At 31.8% G+C, this 14,813-nt stretch overlaps 1 protein-coding gene across 1 annotated transcript; it reads left to right on the top strand.

Annotated features, from left to right (window-relative positions):
• Positions 1–9,502: 9,502 nt before the first annotated feature.
• LOC18103115 (probable LRR receptor-like serine/threonine-protein kinase At1g29720) lies at positions 9,503–14,201 on the top strand. The gene is made up of 11 exons (XM_052445442.1): positions 9,503–9,644; positions 11,068–11,257; positions 11,638–11,709; positions 12,512–12,583; positions 12,668–12,739; positions 12,870–12,941; positions 13,036–13,104; positions 13,197–13,271; positions 13,372–13,443; positions 13,568–13,633; positions 13,723–14,201. The coding sequence occupies exons 1-11, from the start codon at positions 9,524–9,526 to the stop codon at positions 13,796–13,798; spliced, it is 957 nt and encodes a 318-aa protein (XP_052301402.1). The 5' UTR covers positions 9,503–9,523; the 3' UTR covers positions 13,799–14,201.
• Positions 14,202–14,813: the final 612 nt, after the last annotated feature.

Below are 14,813 nucleotides of genomic sequence, written 5' to 3'. Positions count from 1 at the left end.
TGATCGATCCATGCATCTTTTGATCAAGTCCATGAGATTAACAGGACCCAACATGGAAAAAAGAAGTCATGTCTGCATCGATCAACCTATCAGCATTTAAAAGCAGCAAGTTCTTTCGACCTTTGTCTTTATTACAGAGAGAAAAACTAGAATCAATATTGATTGATCCATGCATCCATGAGATTACTTGAGTTCACATTGCAACTTCCAAGAATGCATTGAAGTTGTGAAAAGTCTTTGCGGAAAATTCTATGCCCTTTCTTTTTGCTGCTTGAACAATTAGATATATCAGAAATAAAAAGAAGGAAAGATTACTTAATTGTACCTGTTGAAGGCAATTATATTTTAATAAATTACACTTTAATAAATTACACTAAAGAATATACTTTTTCTGGGTTGGTGGTTGCTGTTTTGTTAAAAGGCCAATAAATACTTTTCTGGGTTTTCATTCTGTTAAATGGGTTATGATTTTTTTTTTTTAACATTATTGTTTAGAATCTTGAGATTGAGACCTGTAAAAATGGTGGCAGAAGAAGCACAAATTACAACGACACTTAGGATATTAAAAAAAAACAATAACTAACCTATAATATGTTAGTTTTTTTTTCATTCACTAATTCGGTAGATTAATGACTTAGTATGTAAAGTAAAATCAATTATATAAAATTGATATTCGTAAGAGGTGCATATTGTGAGAGGGTGGTTACGATGCGAGGAGGTGGTCAATAGGAGGAGGTGGTAATGACTAAGAGGTGAGGTGGTGGATAGAGATGTTGGCTCCGTTTGGAAACGCGGTTTAAAACTATATTCTTTTAAATTTTAATTTTTTTTTATAATTTTTTTATATTTTCATATCGTTTTGATGTGCTGATCTTAAAATAATTTTTTTTAAAATAAAAAACATCATTTTAATGTATTTTTAAGCGAAAAGTACTTTGAACCGCAGTCGCTACCACAATCTCAAATAAACCCAACTTAACCAAGAAATGTTTGTCACAGGAGATGGTGGTAACTAGTTTTCCATGCGTGCTCCAACCAAAACCTTTCTATAAGGTGGAAAATCATTGTAGTTCATATCAAAACTGTCTTCATAAGAATATTTTGTTTTGTCGATACATCATAAATCAAAACACCATAGGGACTACAACTGTGTCAAGTTATCAATCAACGGTCGAATAAAAACATCTATATTTTGGCCCGGACTATTAGGACAAAGTATGACCATAGATAAAAATATGAACTTCAGCCTCACACACATAACTTTGGTTTTGGTTAAAGGGGACCGTCAAATGGGATCTCAAATTAACCGAACCATACATCGATTTAGCTTTAGTTAAAGGGAGTCGCCAGATTAGATTTCAGGTTATCCAAGCTATACATAGACAGATTATGGTTCTGGTTAAAGGAGATTGCCAGATAAGATCTCAGGTTAACCCAACCGCAACATAAAATTTAGCTTTGGTTAAAGGAAGTCGCCAGATGAGATTTCAGGTTGACCGAGCTGTACATAAAATTTTAGTTCTAGTTAAAGGAGGTCGTCATATGAGATCTCATGTTAACCCAACCACACATAGAATTTAGCTTTGGTAAAAGAGAATCGCTATATTGGATTTCAGGTTGGCTGAACTACACATAGAATTTTGGTTCTGGTTAAAGAAGATTGCTAGATGGGATCTCATGTTAACCCAACCATGCATAGAATTTAGCTCTGGTAAAAGGTAATCCCCGGATGGGATTTCAGGTGGGCCGAGCTACACACAGAATTTTAGTTATGGTTAAAGGAGATTGCTAGATGAGATCTCATGTTAACCCAACCACACACAAATTTTAGCTTTGATTAAATGGAATCGCCAGATGGATTTCATGTTGATCGAGTTATACGTAAATTTTTTGTTCTGGTTAAAGGAGATCGCCAGATGAGATCTCATGTTAACCCAACCACACACAAAATTTAGCTCTGGCATGGTTCTGATTTCAGAGGATATATGGCTCCAGAATATGCGTTGTGGGGTTATTTAACAGACAAAGCAGATGTTTATAGTTTTGGACAACAAATGAATTCGTATATCTTTTTGACTGGGTAAGTTACAAGTCTGTTCTTGTTGCTATCTTGAATTCATGATACATTAGGCACTACTCCTCTCTGCAAATACTTTACCTTTTGCTTTCACAGGCCCATGGTCTGCAAAAAATGGGAAATTTAATGAAGATAGTGGACCCAAAGCTGCAGTCTGAATTCAACAAGGAAGAGGCTGAGAGGATGATCAAATTGGCTCTCTTATGCACCAATACATCTCCATCTCTAAGGCCTGCAATGTCAGAAGTGGTAAGCATGCTTGAAGGACAGACCAGCATCCAGGAGATGATCTCAGATCCTAGCATTTATGGTGATACATCAAATTTGTTGTAGATGCATAGAAATAAATCAACTGCACGTCCTGAACAAATGATCACAACTAGTTCTTATAGCAGCGATGATGACGTGTCATTAGGTTCCAACTAAGAAGAGGCATCTGCATCGACTCACGACGCTATCTCTTCCAGCACGATTCCAAAATGTAGAGGCGGTGTCCCTTCACAGCAAGGTCAATGCCCCCGCAAGTACATAGCACATTGGAAGGACGACCTTTCAATGTAAGTTTGTTTTGGAGTTTGTTTTGATTTAAGTTGGTTTGTGTTTAACAATTTGTGAACAACTAATATTTCATTAATTTTATTGATTTTCAGGTTCATAAACATTGAGACCGCCCGAGTAATAACATCGGTGTTTAAATTGTTGATAGAAATTCCATTGTTTCAATTGAGCCAGGTTTGCAGACATCCTGATTGGAAACCTTATATCGATGCATGGTTTAGAAGATTTGGGGTTAGTGTTAACTTAAAATTTTAACTATTTTTCATGTTATATTGAAATTATTGATTTATTTTTATAATTTTTTTATACACAGAATAAATTCGAGTGGGATAGCATAAATGATAATGTTGCGAGGACAATATGGGAGAATCACACTGCAACTAAGTAACATAAAAAAACAATACGATATTAAAAAAAAAATTTATATATTAAAATCTAATTTGTCATTAACTTATATAAAATACATTTGCATCATGTAGGTTGCGTGACTTTTGGAATAAAGCGCAAAAAAAGCTAAAAAATATGCTAGAGATAGTGCTCTACCAGGCTGGAATAACATGGCAGTTTAGAGGGATTTTAGGCCGCCATACATCTCAGAGGATATATGGGCGTAGTATATTTAGCACATGATGTCCGAGCGGTTTACAAGACGCTTACAGTCCAGTGCCGAGAACCAGAATCGAAAAATTCACGGTTCGGTTACCACACACACCAATAGCTTCGTTCCATTCATTGCACATGTGAAGTAGATGATAAGATTAATTTTAATGACATTTATTTTTAATTAATTTGTTATTATTTATAAATATATTTAACTTGCAATATTTTTTTCTTACAGGCTACGACTCTTGGACATGAGTCGAGCCCAGTGAAGCTTTTTGTGGAGACGCACGTGCGAAGTGAAGACTGCCAAAATGGAGTGCAACAGTTCGTCGGCAACCGCGCTCAATAGTTCGTGGTATGTTCGTTCAACCAATTTTTTCCCGTAAGTTATTGTTTTCTTGAATTGAATTTTATGATTTTTTTTTTAATTTTAAGGAGACATATAATAGCCGGTTGAGGGAGAGATACGGGGACGTCCTTCGACCCACCCGGATTTCGATTCGGATTTGTGGATGAAGGCAGGATCGTCTAGTGGATCCGATAGAAATCGGATTGTATTCTCTAGGCTTAAATGTTCCTTAAGTTTTGTTCAAGTCTTACATTAGATTTGTGTTGTTTAGAGAGATAAAATCTGGCCTTTTGACCTCTTTCTTTATGCTTCTAAAGATATTTGTTTATATAAACCTTTTTAAGATAAGATAAATATCTTAAGAAATATCTAAGTTTTAATATATTTTATATAAATATCTCATAAATATCTAAGTTATAAGATATTTAATATTAATATCTTAAAATATCCTAGATATTTATAAATATATTTACGAAGATGTGTACATTTTATATAAAACATCATGTAGACTCGATTGGACTTTCGATTGGACTTGGCTCAAGAATTAATATTATTTTGTAGTTTTTTTATACATATACCAGGTCTTGCAAATAGATGTTTTTGGAAAACTTGACCTAGAAAGAGTGGGGGAGGAAGTACTTATAGGGGTAATGTTACCTATAATTATTATTATTATTTATAATACATGCATAACCCACGTGTTATAACGAGAGTGTGTCACAGTGATATTCAAAGCAAATGATGACTAACAGAAGTATTAAAACAGAGAGTGACTAATAGAAGTATTTAGTGTTTTTTAAAATATTTTTTATTTAAAAATATATTAAATTAATATTTTTTATTTTTTAAAAATTATTTTTAATTTAACAACATCAAAACAATCTAGAAAAAACATAAAAAATAATTTAAAACAAAAATTAAAACATTTCAATATTTTTCTAAAAACATTCCTAAAACATAAAAATAAACTTGCTATATAATTGAGTCTATTATAAACTTCAAATAGCTTGTCGTTCTTTAGGACCAGGTGGAAGAGAGATTGTTCTTGGCCTCAACAATTGATGAAGTTCTCAGTACACTTTACAGCAGTATGGAATGGACTTCAAGCAATGTGGGTCTCTTTGAGTAATCACTTCTGTACAATAAATTGACTTTTCCCATGAAAATGCTTTTTAGCAGCCGACGCTATAGTGATGTGAATCATTCAACATAATAGCTTGTAGTCAATAAATTTGTGGCTCAAATGCCTCTATATGCGCCTGCCTCCTTATCTTTTAAATTTCAACATCTTGCAACCTGCAACTAGGAGAGCCAAAAGAAAATACCAGGTGAAGAATATTATTATCTTGATTTATATAAAAAATTAAATATTTTAAGATATTGTGTTTTTTAATTAGCTGAGCAGATTAAATTATATTTCACTTACAAAAATTTAAAATAAAAAACTATTCATTTAAAATAAAATACTGATTCACCAAATCAATATCTCACTACAAATCTTAGAGTGTGTTTGGTATTGAGGTTGTTGTTGTCGTTGTGGTTTTAAAAAAATTGTTTTATAAAAAGTACTTTTAGTTGAGGTTGGTTTAGAAAAATATATATTTGGTTAAAACTGTGGTTGAAATTGAAGTTGAATAAAAAGTAGTTTAATATGTTTGGTTAAAAAAATGCTTTTCAAATTGAGGTTATAAAATAATTACAATATATATATATATATATTAATAATTTTTAATTTAAATATTGTAGATTTAACTACTGTTATTACATCATGAAATAAATAATATTGATATTAAATATTTTTTATTATTCTATTAATCTATGTGCAATGTCATCACATACGAAATCTATCCAACAATGACTATATTTTCCATGGTTTCTTAAGCGCGCAACAAAAAAAACTGAATTTTTTGTTACGTCATCAAGCGATCTCCTTTTAATTTTTTGAATAAAACCAATTAAAATAAAAATAAAAATTGAATTTCTTTTTAACTGGGTCGGACCCGGCAAGAACATAATTGGAATTGCGATCAAATTTCACAAATGCTATGTCATCATGCGATATCTTTCTAATTTATGTAGTGTTATTAAATAATATTAAATACTAGTTTTTCGAGTAAAACACAATTTTTTTAAAAAAAATTTACAATTTCATTATGTACAAAAATCATTTGACAAGAACTACAGTTTCATCCATCTTTTTTTGCGCGTGCAATAAAATTAGGTAAAATATTATTAAGAATAAAATTGAGATTACAGTACGAGTAAATTTAATTCACCTTAAACTCATTTTTAAAAAAAACAAAAAAACAATATTGTTCATGTTCACGTGAACAATGCGAGTGAAATCAATTAACTGCACTAGTTTTTCGAGGAAAAAAAAACTAAAGTTTTCAAACTGTTTTTTTTTTTTAAAAAAAAACTGTTCACTTTAGTGAACAGTGCAACAGTGGAGCATGGCTCCACTGTGCACTGAACAGTGAAGCCATGCTCCATTGATATGCTTTTTCCCCTACGAAATGCTGCTTCTCCAAAACATGCGGTCCGACTGAGATTTTGGTGGGTCCTACCATCATAAAGCAATTTTTTCTTCTTAACCAAACGACATTTGGTGTGGCTGCGAGTGAACCTCACTCGCAGCCACGTTACCAAACGGCATCTTAAAATTGTTTTTAATTTTTTCAGACAATATATATTAATGTATGGGATTATTAGAATTTTATTTATAATATAGATATATTTTAGATCAGATTAAAAGTAAAATTCAATCATTTTTAAAAGAAAAATTTTATTAAAATTTAATCTCTAAAATAAACTTTCAACCTAAAATGTTATTATGATTTTAAATAAATGATGTGTAATAAAAAAATTTATTGACATGGAAAACCAATAACTCTTTAAAAAGAAATAAATCTTTTATAATGATTGTAAAAAGTTAAAATTGAATACAAGTACGTAAGCACATGGATGTGACGTATAAAAGAAATAAATCCTTTTTCTTTCTCTCTTTTCTGATGGGAATCTCTCTCGTTTTCAGTACGTTCTTAGCAGGTTTCAATCAATATCTGAGAATTTTAGCAGTCGACGGCGCTAGTGATGCGAATCATTCAACATTGTAGCTCGTAGCCTTGGAGTCAATAAATTTGTGGCTCAAATGCCTCCTTATCTTTTAAATTTCAACATCTTTTAACTAATTAATCAAGTAAATATAATAATACTTTATTTAAAAAAGTTCAAAGTTAAAAATATTTATGAGATAACCATCCACCAAATCAATACCTCTCTACAAATTTTAGAGTGATTTTTTAAACTTGTCAGACAATTTATATTAATGTAGTGATTAATTACACTGGTTGGGCCTGCTTTCTTCTCACAATTCTTCCTCCCTTTCCTTTTCCCCTTCTCTCATTTATCCTCTCTTCGAGTTTGGACCTCTCTTCTCCTCTCTTTTCTTTCTCATTTCCTCTCCTCTTTCTCTCATTCTCCCTCTGTTTGAGCTCGGTTGAACCTGCCTTCTTCTCTCATTTCTTTCTCTCTTTCCTCCTTTTTGAAATGTTATTAATGGAGTATTTTTGCTAACATTCATTGAGAAAGTGAATGTAGGGTTTTCTATTCTGTGTAGATTTCATAAATAAATATAGGGTTTTTGTCAAAACATTAATGTGTTCAATTATTAAGTATAAAAATAAACAAAATTAGTTGAGGATAAAAATAAAATCAGAATAAAATAACTAAGAAAGGTTTAGTGAGAGAATGAACGAAATTAGTTGCTTACTGGGACTCAATTGATTGCGATTTTAAATTTGAATCTGGGTAATTGCGTGATATTATTATTTCTTTTTATTTATTTATTATCATTTTTTTGAAAAAAATTATGTTTTTTATTTGTCTTTTGATGTGATTGTTTATTTGTAAGTGTCTTCTAAACTTTTTAATAGGTAAGAACAATAATTTAGTTAGTATCTGGCTGTAATTGTCAAATTAGAAATTTTTAAAATGATATTTTGTTTTTATAAATATTAAGAAAAAAAAATATTAGATCGACTCAGATTAACTCGGGTTAACTTGTTAAATTCTCGTCCCGGGTCATGAGATCGTGATAACCCCATAAAAATAAATAAGAAAAAAATAAAGCTCAATTCTTAATCAATTCAATGTTGAAGATGAAATTGAAAATAAAAGTCAATAAAAAATAAAGAACAATTTGAATCAATCTGGGTTAACCTGTCGAGCTTGGATCACGAGACCGGGATAATCCTATAAAAAGAAAATTGAGAAATATTATAAATATCAATTCCCAATAAAGAAGGATGTAATCCTAGCTTTGTTTTATTGTTTTTTCTTTTGCGTTTTGTTGTTTTTTTCTGCTATATGCTCAATCTGTGGACCATTACTGTAAAATTCAAAATGTTGTGTAATGCTTTTTATTTATTTATTTATTGTTGTCTAAATAGAGTAAATAATAAAAGGGTAAACAAAAAGAAAAAGGCATAGAAAAATTATTTCTTCTTCATTAAAAATTCAAAATTTCACAAACTTATTCACTGACTCTAAAGTCAAGAATATCACTTTTTTTTTTGGGTTTGTGCAATATTTACCAATGCCAGAGTTGGAAATATTCGCAAGCACTATTTATTGACGCAAGAGTCAGGAACATGATAGGAAAAAAAAAAGGAGGACAAAACACTTAGCAATTTTAGACAAAATCAGCAATGCAGCCTGCCTTAGGGAGACGCTTAAGGGGTGATAGCATCTTCCCTTTCGCATAATTAGTCCCGGACCATAGAATCTCAGTTGACCCATTAGGGTTATTGGTTACCATAATAATAGGTAGCGACTCCTTAAACGAGACTGTTTTCCCCAAAAAATAAGATGCTAGATATTTATTCTTTTTTCATGAAAAATTTTTAACGATCGCCGCGATGTCCAGGTGATACAAAAGTTATTTGTGGGTGTAGATTTGGGGCAAAGCCATGGAGCATAGCTATAGACATGGTTGTAGGCATCATCGTGGGTGTTTCCTTGGGTGTAGCCACTAGCATAGCCATATGGGGCATAATCGATGGGCTTAACCGCTGGTTTAGCTGTTGGCATCACATGTCATTGGCTTAGTTGCTAGCATCATGTGTTGTTGGCGTAGTGTAGATGTATTGTCAGCCATGAAAAAAGTTTTAAAAAAACATGAATGAACTGACTTCTTGTTTATTTTTCACAGACGATGCCAATTGATGAGGCTAGAAAAATCCTCAAGAGAAAGGTTATGAGCGCTTTTCATGGGCTAATAAAACTGGATCCGGAGGACCTGGTGCATCGACCTGGTGCCATCTACAAGAAAAAACATTCTATTGCTTAAGTCAGTATAGTGTTTGTACAGGTGACGTGAAGAGTGAGTATTCTCTAGACTTCAATGTTCCTTAAACCTTACTTAAGTTTTATATTGGAGTTATGCTATCTAGAGAGATTGACTCTAGCCTTCTAGCCTCTTTCTTTATGCTCCCAGAGATATTTGTTTATATAAACTTTTTTAAGATAAATATTTTATAATTATAAAATATTTAATATAAATAGCTTAAAAATATATATTTATAGAAATATTTATGAAAGTATAGATATTGTATAAAATATATACCATAAGTCTGTTTGGACTCGGCCAAAGAATTAGTATTACCGTGTAGTTAATTTTATCAATAATTTAGGCTGATGAAGGAAAAGAGAAGGGGAGAAATGAATGGCTGGAGAGATGAGCAGCTTAAACTTGTCCAACTCATAATTAATTATCGGTTTGGAGAGATAGAAATGAAAGGAATCATCAAATCTAGTGGCTAAAGGTCATTCTCACAAATTTAAGAATTTGTCCCCACGTACGTCCAGTATAAATCAAGTACGTACCTCATAAAATGAAAACTTATTCAAGCTTCTTTCCTACTCCTCCACCCAACATGTTCACGACGCTCCAGCCTCCGCATGGACTTCTTCAGTTTTGCCGAGTAATGGTGGTCGTGATCACTCTTTTCAGTTCTGCTACTTTGGTTGTCTCATATCAGTTACATCCAGACGAAGGTAAGAGAGTAAGCTTTGTTTTTATTGCAATAATATATGGAGTGTTGTAATAATCTGAGCTAATTAATTTCCATTCCATTGGTGTGCTAAGTCACATCCACAGATTTGCTTACAACTACGTACAACCTCATACTTTAACATTAAGAAATTCATTAATATAAATTTATAGTTCATTGCTCGTTAATTACTTTATTGGAGAATCATTTCTTCACTTTACACTGCAGCTACAGAAAAACAACTCATGGGGTAAGAACATAAAAGGAAATTCTGGAAAAAAAAAGGGCTCAAATCCGTACATTCACTCTCAACTGTGCATCCAACAGGAAGTAGCTCATGTGGGGATGATATTAAAGATGAATAAATTATTTAATGTGTATCAGATTTCTTTTTTCTACAAATTACAATAATTCTCGAGGTATTTGGAAACTACAAAGAGTATGAAAAAAAGTTTGAATATTTAATAAAACGTCTCACTTTTAAGAAAATATTACAAAAACCCTTTTTATACCAAAAAAAATGCCCTTAATTATTATTGAACTAAAAAAAAATATTACAAAAAATATTACAAATACTATTCTACTACTAATATTATTGTTAACGGAAACAGACGGAGTGACCATGTTAATTTTTAACATTACGGTGGGCATGGATTGTCCTAAAAAAAGAATTACAGATCATATATATAGAGAAAAACCCTGAATTCGGAATTGAATATTAGATTTTTCAAGTTGTTTTTTTTTAATGTATTCAAATAATATTTTTTAAAATTATTTTTGACATTATTATATTAAAATAATATAAAAACATAAAAAAAAATAATTTTTTAAAAACTTTTAAAATACAAAATAAATCGGGCTCCAAAGCACACTTGTCGAATCACACCTCTTATCTTTTTAACCCGAAATGGCTGTTGAAAACAAGGTTGCCACTCATTTGATAGCCACAATACGGGCATATACCTCTATGAAATATAAAATTGCTTTTACAATTTTGGATTCAATATTAAAAGAAAAACAAACAATACGTATTTGATATTAAGAGTAAACAAACAAAATTAATTTAAAATAATAAGTGGGATTAAAAAAATTAAAACATATAAATGAGTTAATAAAAAAGTGTTTTTTGATTTCCAATTCTTCTTAAACACATGCAACAAATTGAAAAGGAGAACTTTGAATTATTTATAATTAAATTCTGGAGTTAATATACAATCCGTTTACTTTATTTATATATTTTCATTATTTATATCTATTTTTACTGGATTTGTGCTCAAGATTCCCACCATTTTATTGTGTTAGAATACCACTTGAAAACTATTAGTTTTTTTTTTTGGGTGATATGATCAGTTAATATTAACCGATGTTATGTTATGGATATGGATATTTTGATAAATTTTTCCGTGGATGCATGATCCTTGAACTAGTGACGGCGTTAAGACAAATTGGCAAGACACTGACACCGGGTGGGCAACCCTTCGAGGTGGGCGATGCTTGCAACCAACCAGGAACTCTGCACGATATGAATCTGTCGAAAGATTCAGAAGCCAGTAGCACCGTCATGTGCAATTGCACCCTCAACCTCAATAATGATGGTTATTGTCATATCACGTCACTGTAAGATTTTTCTTCTTCTTCTTTTTTTTTTTAATTTTTTTTTGTCTTCTATGTTTATTTGAATACTTGATGTTAAAATAAATAGATTGGATACATTGCTCCTATGTTTAAATTAATTGTCTGAAAATATCTCTAATCTTAAAGTTGTGTTTGGTATTGGATGAAAATTAATTGTTTAAATTTTAAATCTGAAATGTTATTACACCAACCCTTCGATTTTAAGCTCTTAATTAAGCTGTTTTTATTTGCAGTTTCCACTAATAATTTGCTTAAGTGATGAAGGGCCTATATAGTTTACAGCACAAGTAGTTTTGAGTTTGTTTTTCAATCATCTAAACATTTGTTTATATACTGATGGTGTTTTTCTCTTTCAATAACAGATATCTAAAAACGCTCAGTTTTTCAGGCGAGCTCCCGCCTGAAATGGCCAACCTTACATATCTTGAAATTATGTAAGAACCTTTTCAGGATATAATTTATTTGTGTTTCTATGTGTATTGATTGTAGAATTTCAAAGTAACTTTTATCGACTAATTTATAAATTGTGGAATGGAAATACCTTAATAATAATAATAAAAAGAAGCATATTGACGCAGCTAAACCTAACAAATGAGAATAAAATAAAATAAATTTTTTTAAAGATGTGATCACTATTGATGTGATTAAAGATGTAATCTTAATAATCAAAAACTCAATATTACAACTCTTAAAGCTATTTGTATACCAAGAAAAATAATTAAAGAGTTATACATTAAATAGGTTAAAGAATTTTAAATTAATTAGAAAAATATTGTAAATCTTGAACAATAATGTTTAGGTTTAATCAGGTAGCCTCACCAATCTTAGATGACTATGAAAATTTAATATAGTAAAAATCTATTAGTAAAATTTTAACTTAATTCAATAGTTAAATAAAAAAATTATACCCGTTAGCTTAAGGGTGAACATCTTGAGAACATTTTCTGAGCATTCACTAATCTGCATACTTCAACTGCTTAAAGGTATTGAATGCGCCTGTGAAGTATTTGGTAATAATATGTGCATTCAAAATCTAACATGCAAGAGTTGCATCATAGACACAACCTTAACAGAAACTAAAGTATCGTCTAATTCAAATTATGTTGTAAAAGAAACTTTATTTTCAACAAGCAAGGTTTATACTCCAAAGAAATGTCTACTTGACGTTTTATAAAGTTGAACAAGTTAAATTCTCAGGTATATATTGATGCTAAACAACTATATTATCTGTCACAGTGACCTAACTCGCAACTACATTTCTGGCAATATTCCTGAGGAATGGGCTTCAATGAAACATTTGACAGAACTGTAAGTTCATTCACCTTATCTTTGCTTACCAGTTCATACACAAGGCAGAATTCACCATAACTAGATAACATTTTATGCATGCAGCTCACTTACATCCAATCGCTTGTCAGGAAATATTCCTGGGTACTTGGGAAGTTTTCCTAGCCTGAGTTACTTGTATGTATTGAAGTCATAAATATATGTTCTGCTGATTTATCATTTGTTTTGTTTTCTGTTTCTGTTTTTGACAATGCTAGCTTACTTGGTTCACTAAATTTATTTTTGTCAATTAATCAAATACATGAAGGTCCCTTGAAGCAAATCAGTTTTCTGGTACTATTCCTTCTCAGCTTGGTGATCTTGTCAACTTAACAGGCCTGTAAGGCATTTAACTGCTCATCATTATTAAACAAACGCAAGCTAGACATTTTAGTTGCAATCTTTGATGCTGTGCTATGAATTAATGGTTGCAGGGTACTTTCCTCCAATCTGTTGGAGGGAACCTTGCCAGAGACTCTCGCTAAGCTAAACTTGACTAATTTGTAAGCAATCAATTCCTTTCTTCTTTAAACACATGCAGTTTTTGATAATTCAATAGCATCTGGTTTCCTTAATTCGGTTTTGCAATGTGCAGTCGTGCAAGTGATCATAATAATCTTAGTGGCATAATACCTGATTTCATTGGGAACTGGAGGAATCTTGTTAGACTGTGAGGATCTCTATCTGCATGATATTTTCGTTAATTCATTTCTCTGCTACATGTTGCACAATATTCTGATATTTTGTTTTTCCTCTTTGGACTAACGAAGTGAATTATACGCAAGTGGACTCCAAGGGCCCATACCTCGTGCCATTCTTTCTTTAGAGAAGTTGACAGACTTGTGAGTCAAACTACTTCCTGAGATGCACAGCAATAAATACAATGATTTTGGTGTTTCCTCTTTGAAGAAGACAGAAAGAATAAAGGGAACTATAACACATTCTTTTCTTTTCAATGTACTGCAGGAGGATCACTGATATGTCTGGACCAGAGTTTAATTTAACCAGCATCCCCCCCAGAGTGAATAGATTGTTCGTCAACTGTCCGTAAAATGTCTAAAATAAACTTGAGAGCATGTTCCATTGAGAACTAATTAAGTCTATCTTTAATTTCTTTGAAGGGTTTTGCGAAACATCAATTTAACTGGAGTGATCCCAAGAGATGTGTGGACATCGGGTTCTCTGAAAGTGCTGTAAGTCTTAACACCTTCACTCATCACCTTATATGTGCTGTAATGTGATAGAAGTTAAAAACATGAATATATTTTAATAACACCGCAAAATTTGCCTCACTACCGGGTTATGATCTCCATGTACTGTATGGGAAGCAAAACTTCTACGGAAATCCTCTCATAACTTGCTCAAAGGTGAGAAACAAGCAGAAATCTATTCGTCGGGATATGTTATTGATGGGTTTGAAATTCTAATACACTAACCATCTACTACGAGACATATGGCATTAATTCTCATAGCAGGAAGTTTGAGAGAGCTCCATATGACTAGACTCTCTATCCTAACCAAATGCTCTTCTGGACTATTGCCAGCCACCATGACCAACAGTCCTGTGATCATTTTCCCCCCCTTTTGATAATTGCCTGTGAATCATATTTACTACACTGAAAAGGGCTTATTCATGAAACATGTTTCTCAGACCAACACTCGTACATAAATATATAGTTTGTAGAAGCACAATCTCGATTCCCTTTGCACCTCTTAAATCCCATTTTGTTTCTTTAAGAAACCACCATCAAAATTCTCATAGGTGGTCTATTGCATTTTGTTGATCAAGTTACTCAGCCTACTGGAGATTAATTAAAATCAGGACCTATTTCAATCCAACCCTGGTTGCCTGCATCGGCTAAAAGTGCTACAAGTGGCCTAAAGGGAATTCACTTAATTATCGCCCCCCCCCCCCATTTCATCAAATTCTTTTCTTTTCTTTTCTTTTTCCTTGATCTGGGACTATCATCTCCTCAAGTTCAGCCACTCTGTCACTCCTATCGAATTAAATTGAAAGAAATTGCTGAACAATTTTATCTTCTTGTATTATAAAGATTTTAAAAAAATAAAATTGCATTGGAAGTAAAATAGGTATGGTATAAGATCAACACAGTAATGCAAGGCCAAAAATACAAGAATAAGAAGAAGATTGAGAGGAAAGAATACTTTTGTTAAGTGTTTCTCTTTAAGCTCCCTTAACTTTCTCTCTCTT

This window comes from Populus trichocarpa, chromosome 11 (assembly GCF_000002775.5).
Source record: "Populus trichocarpa isolate Nisqually-1 chromosome 11, P.trichocarpa_v4.1, whole genome shotgun sequence".
NCBI lineage: Eukaryota > Viridiplantae > Streptophyta > Magnoliopsida > Malpighiales > Salicaceae > Populus > Populus trichocarpa.
This window is presented reverse-complemented; position numbering and strand designations above follow the sequence as displayed.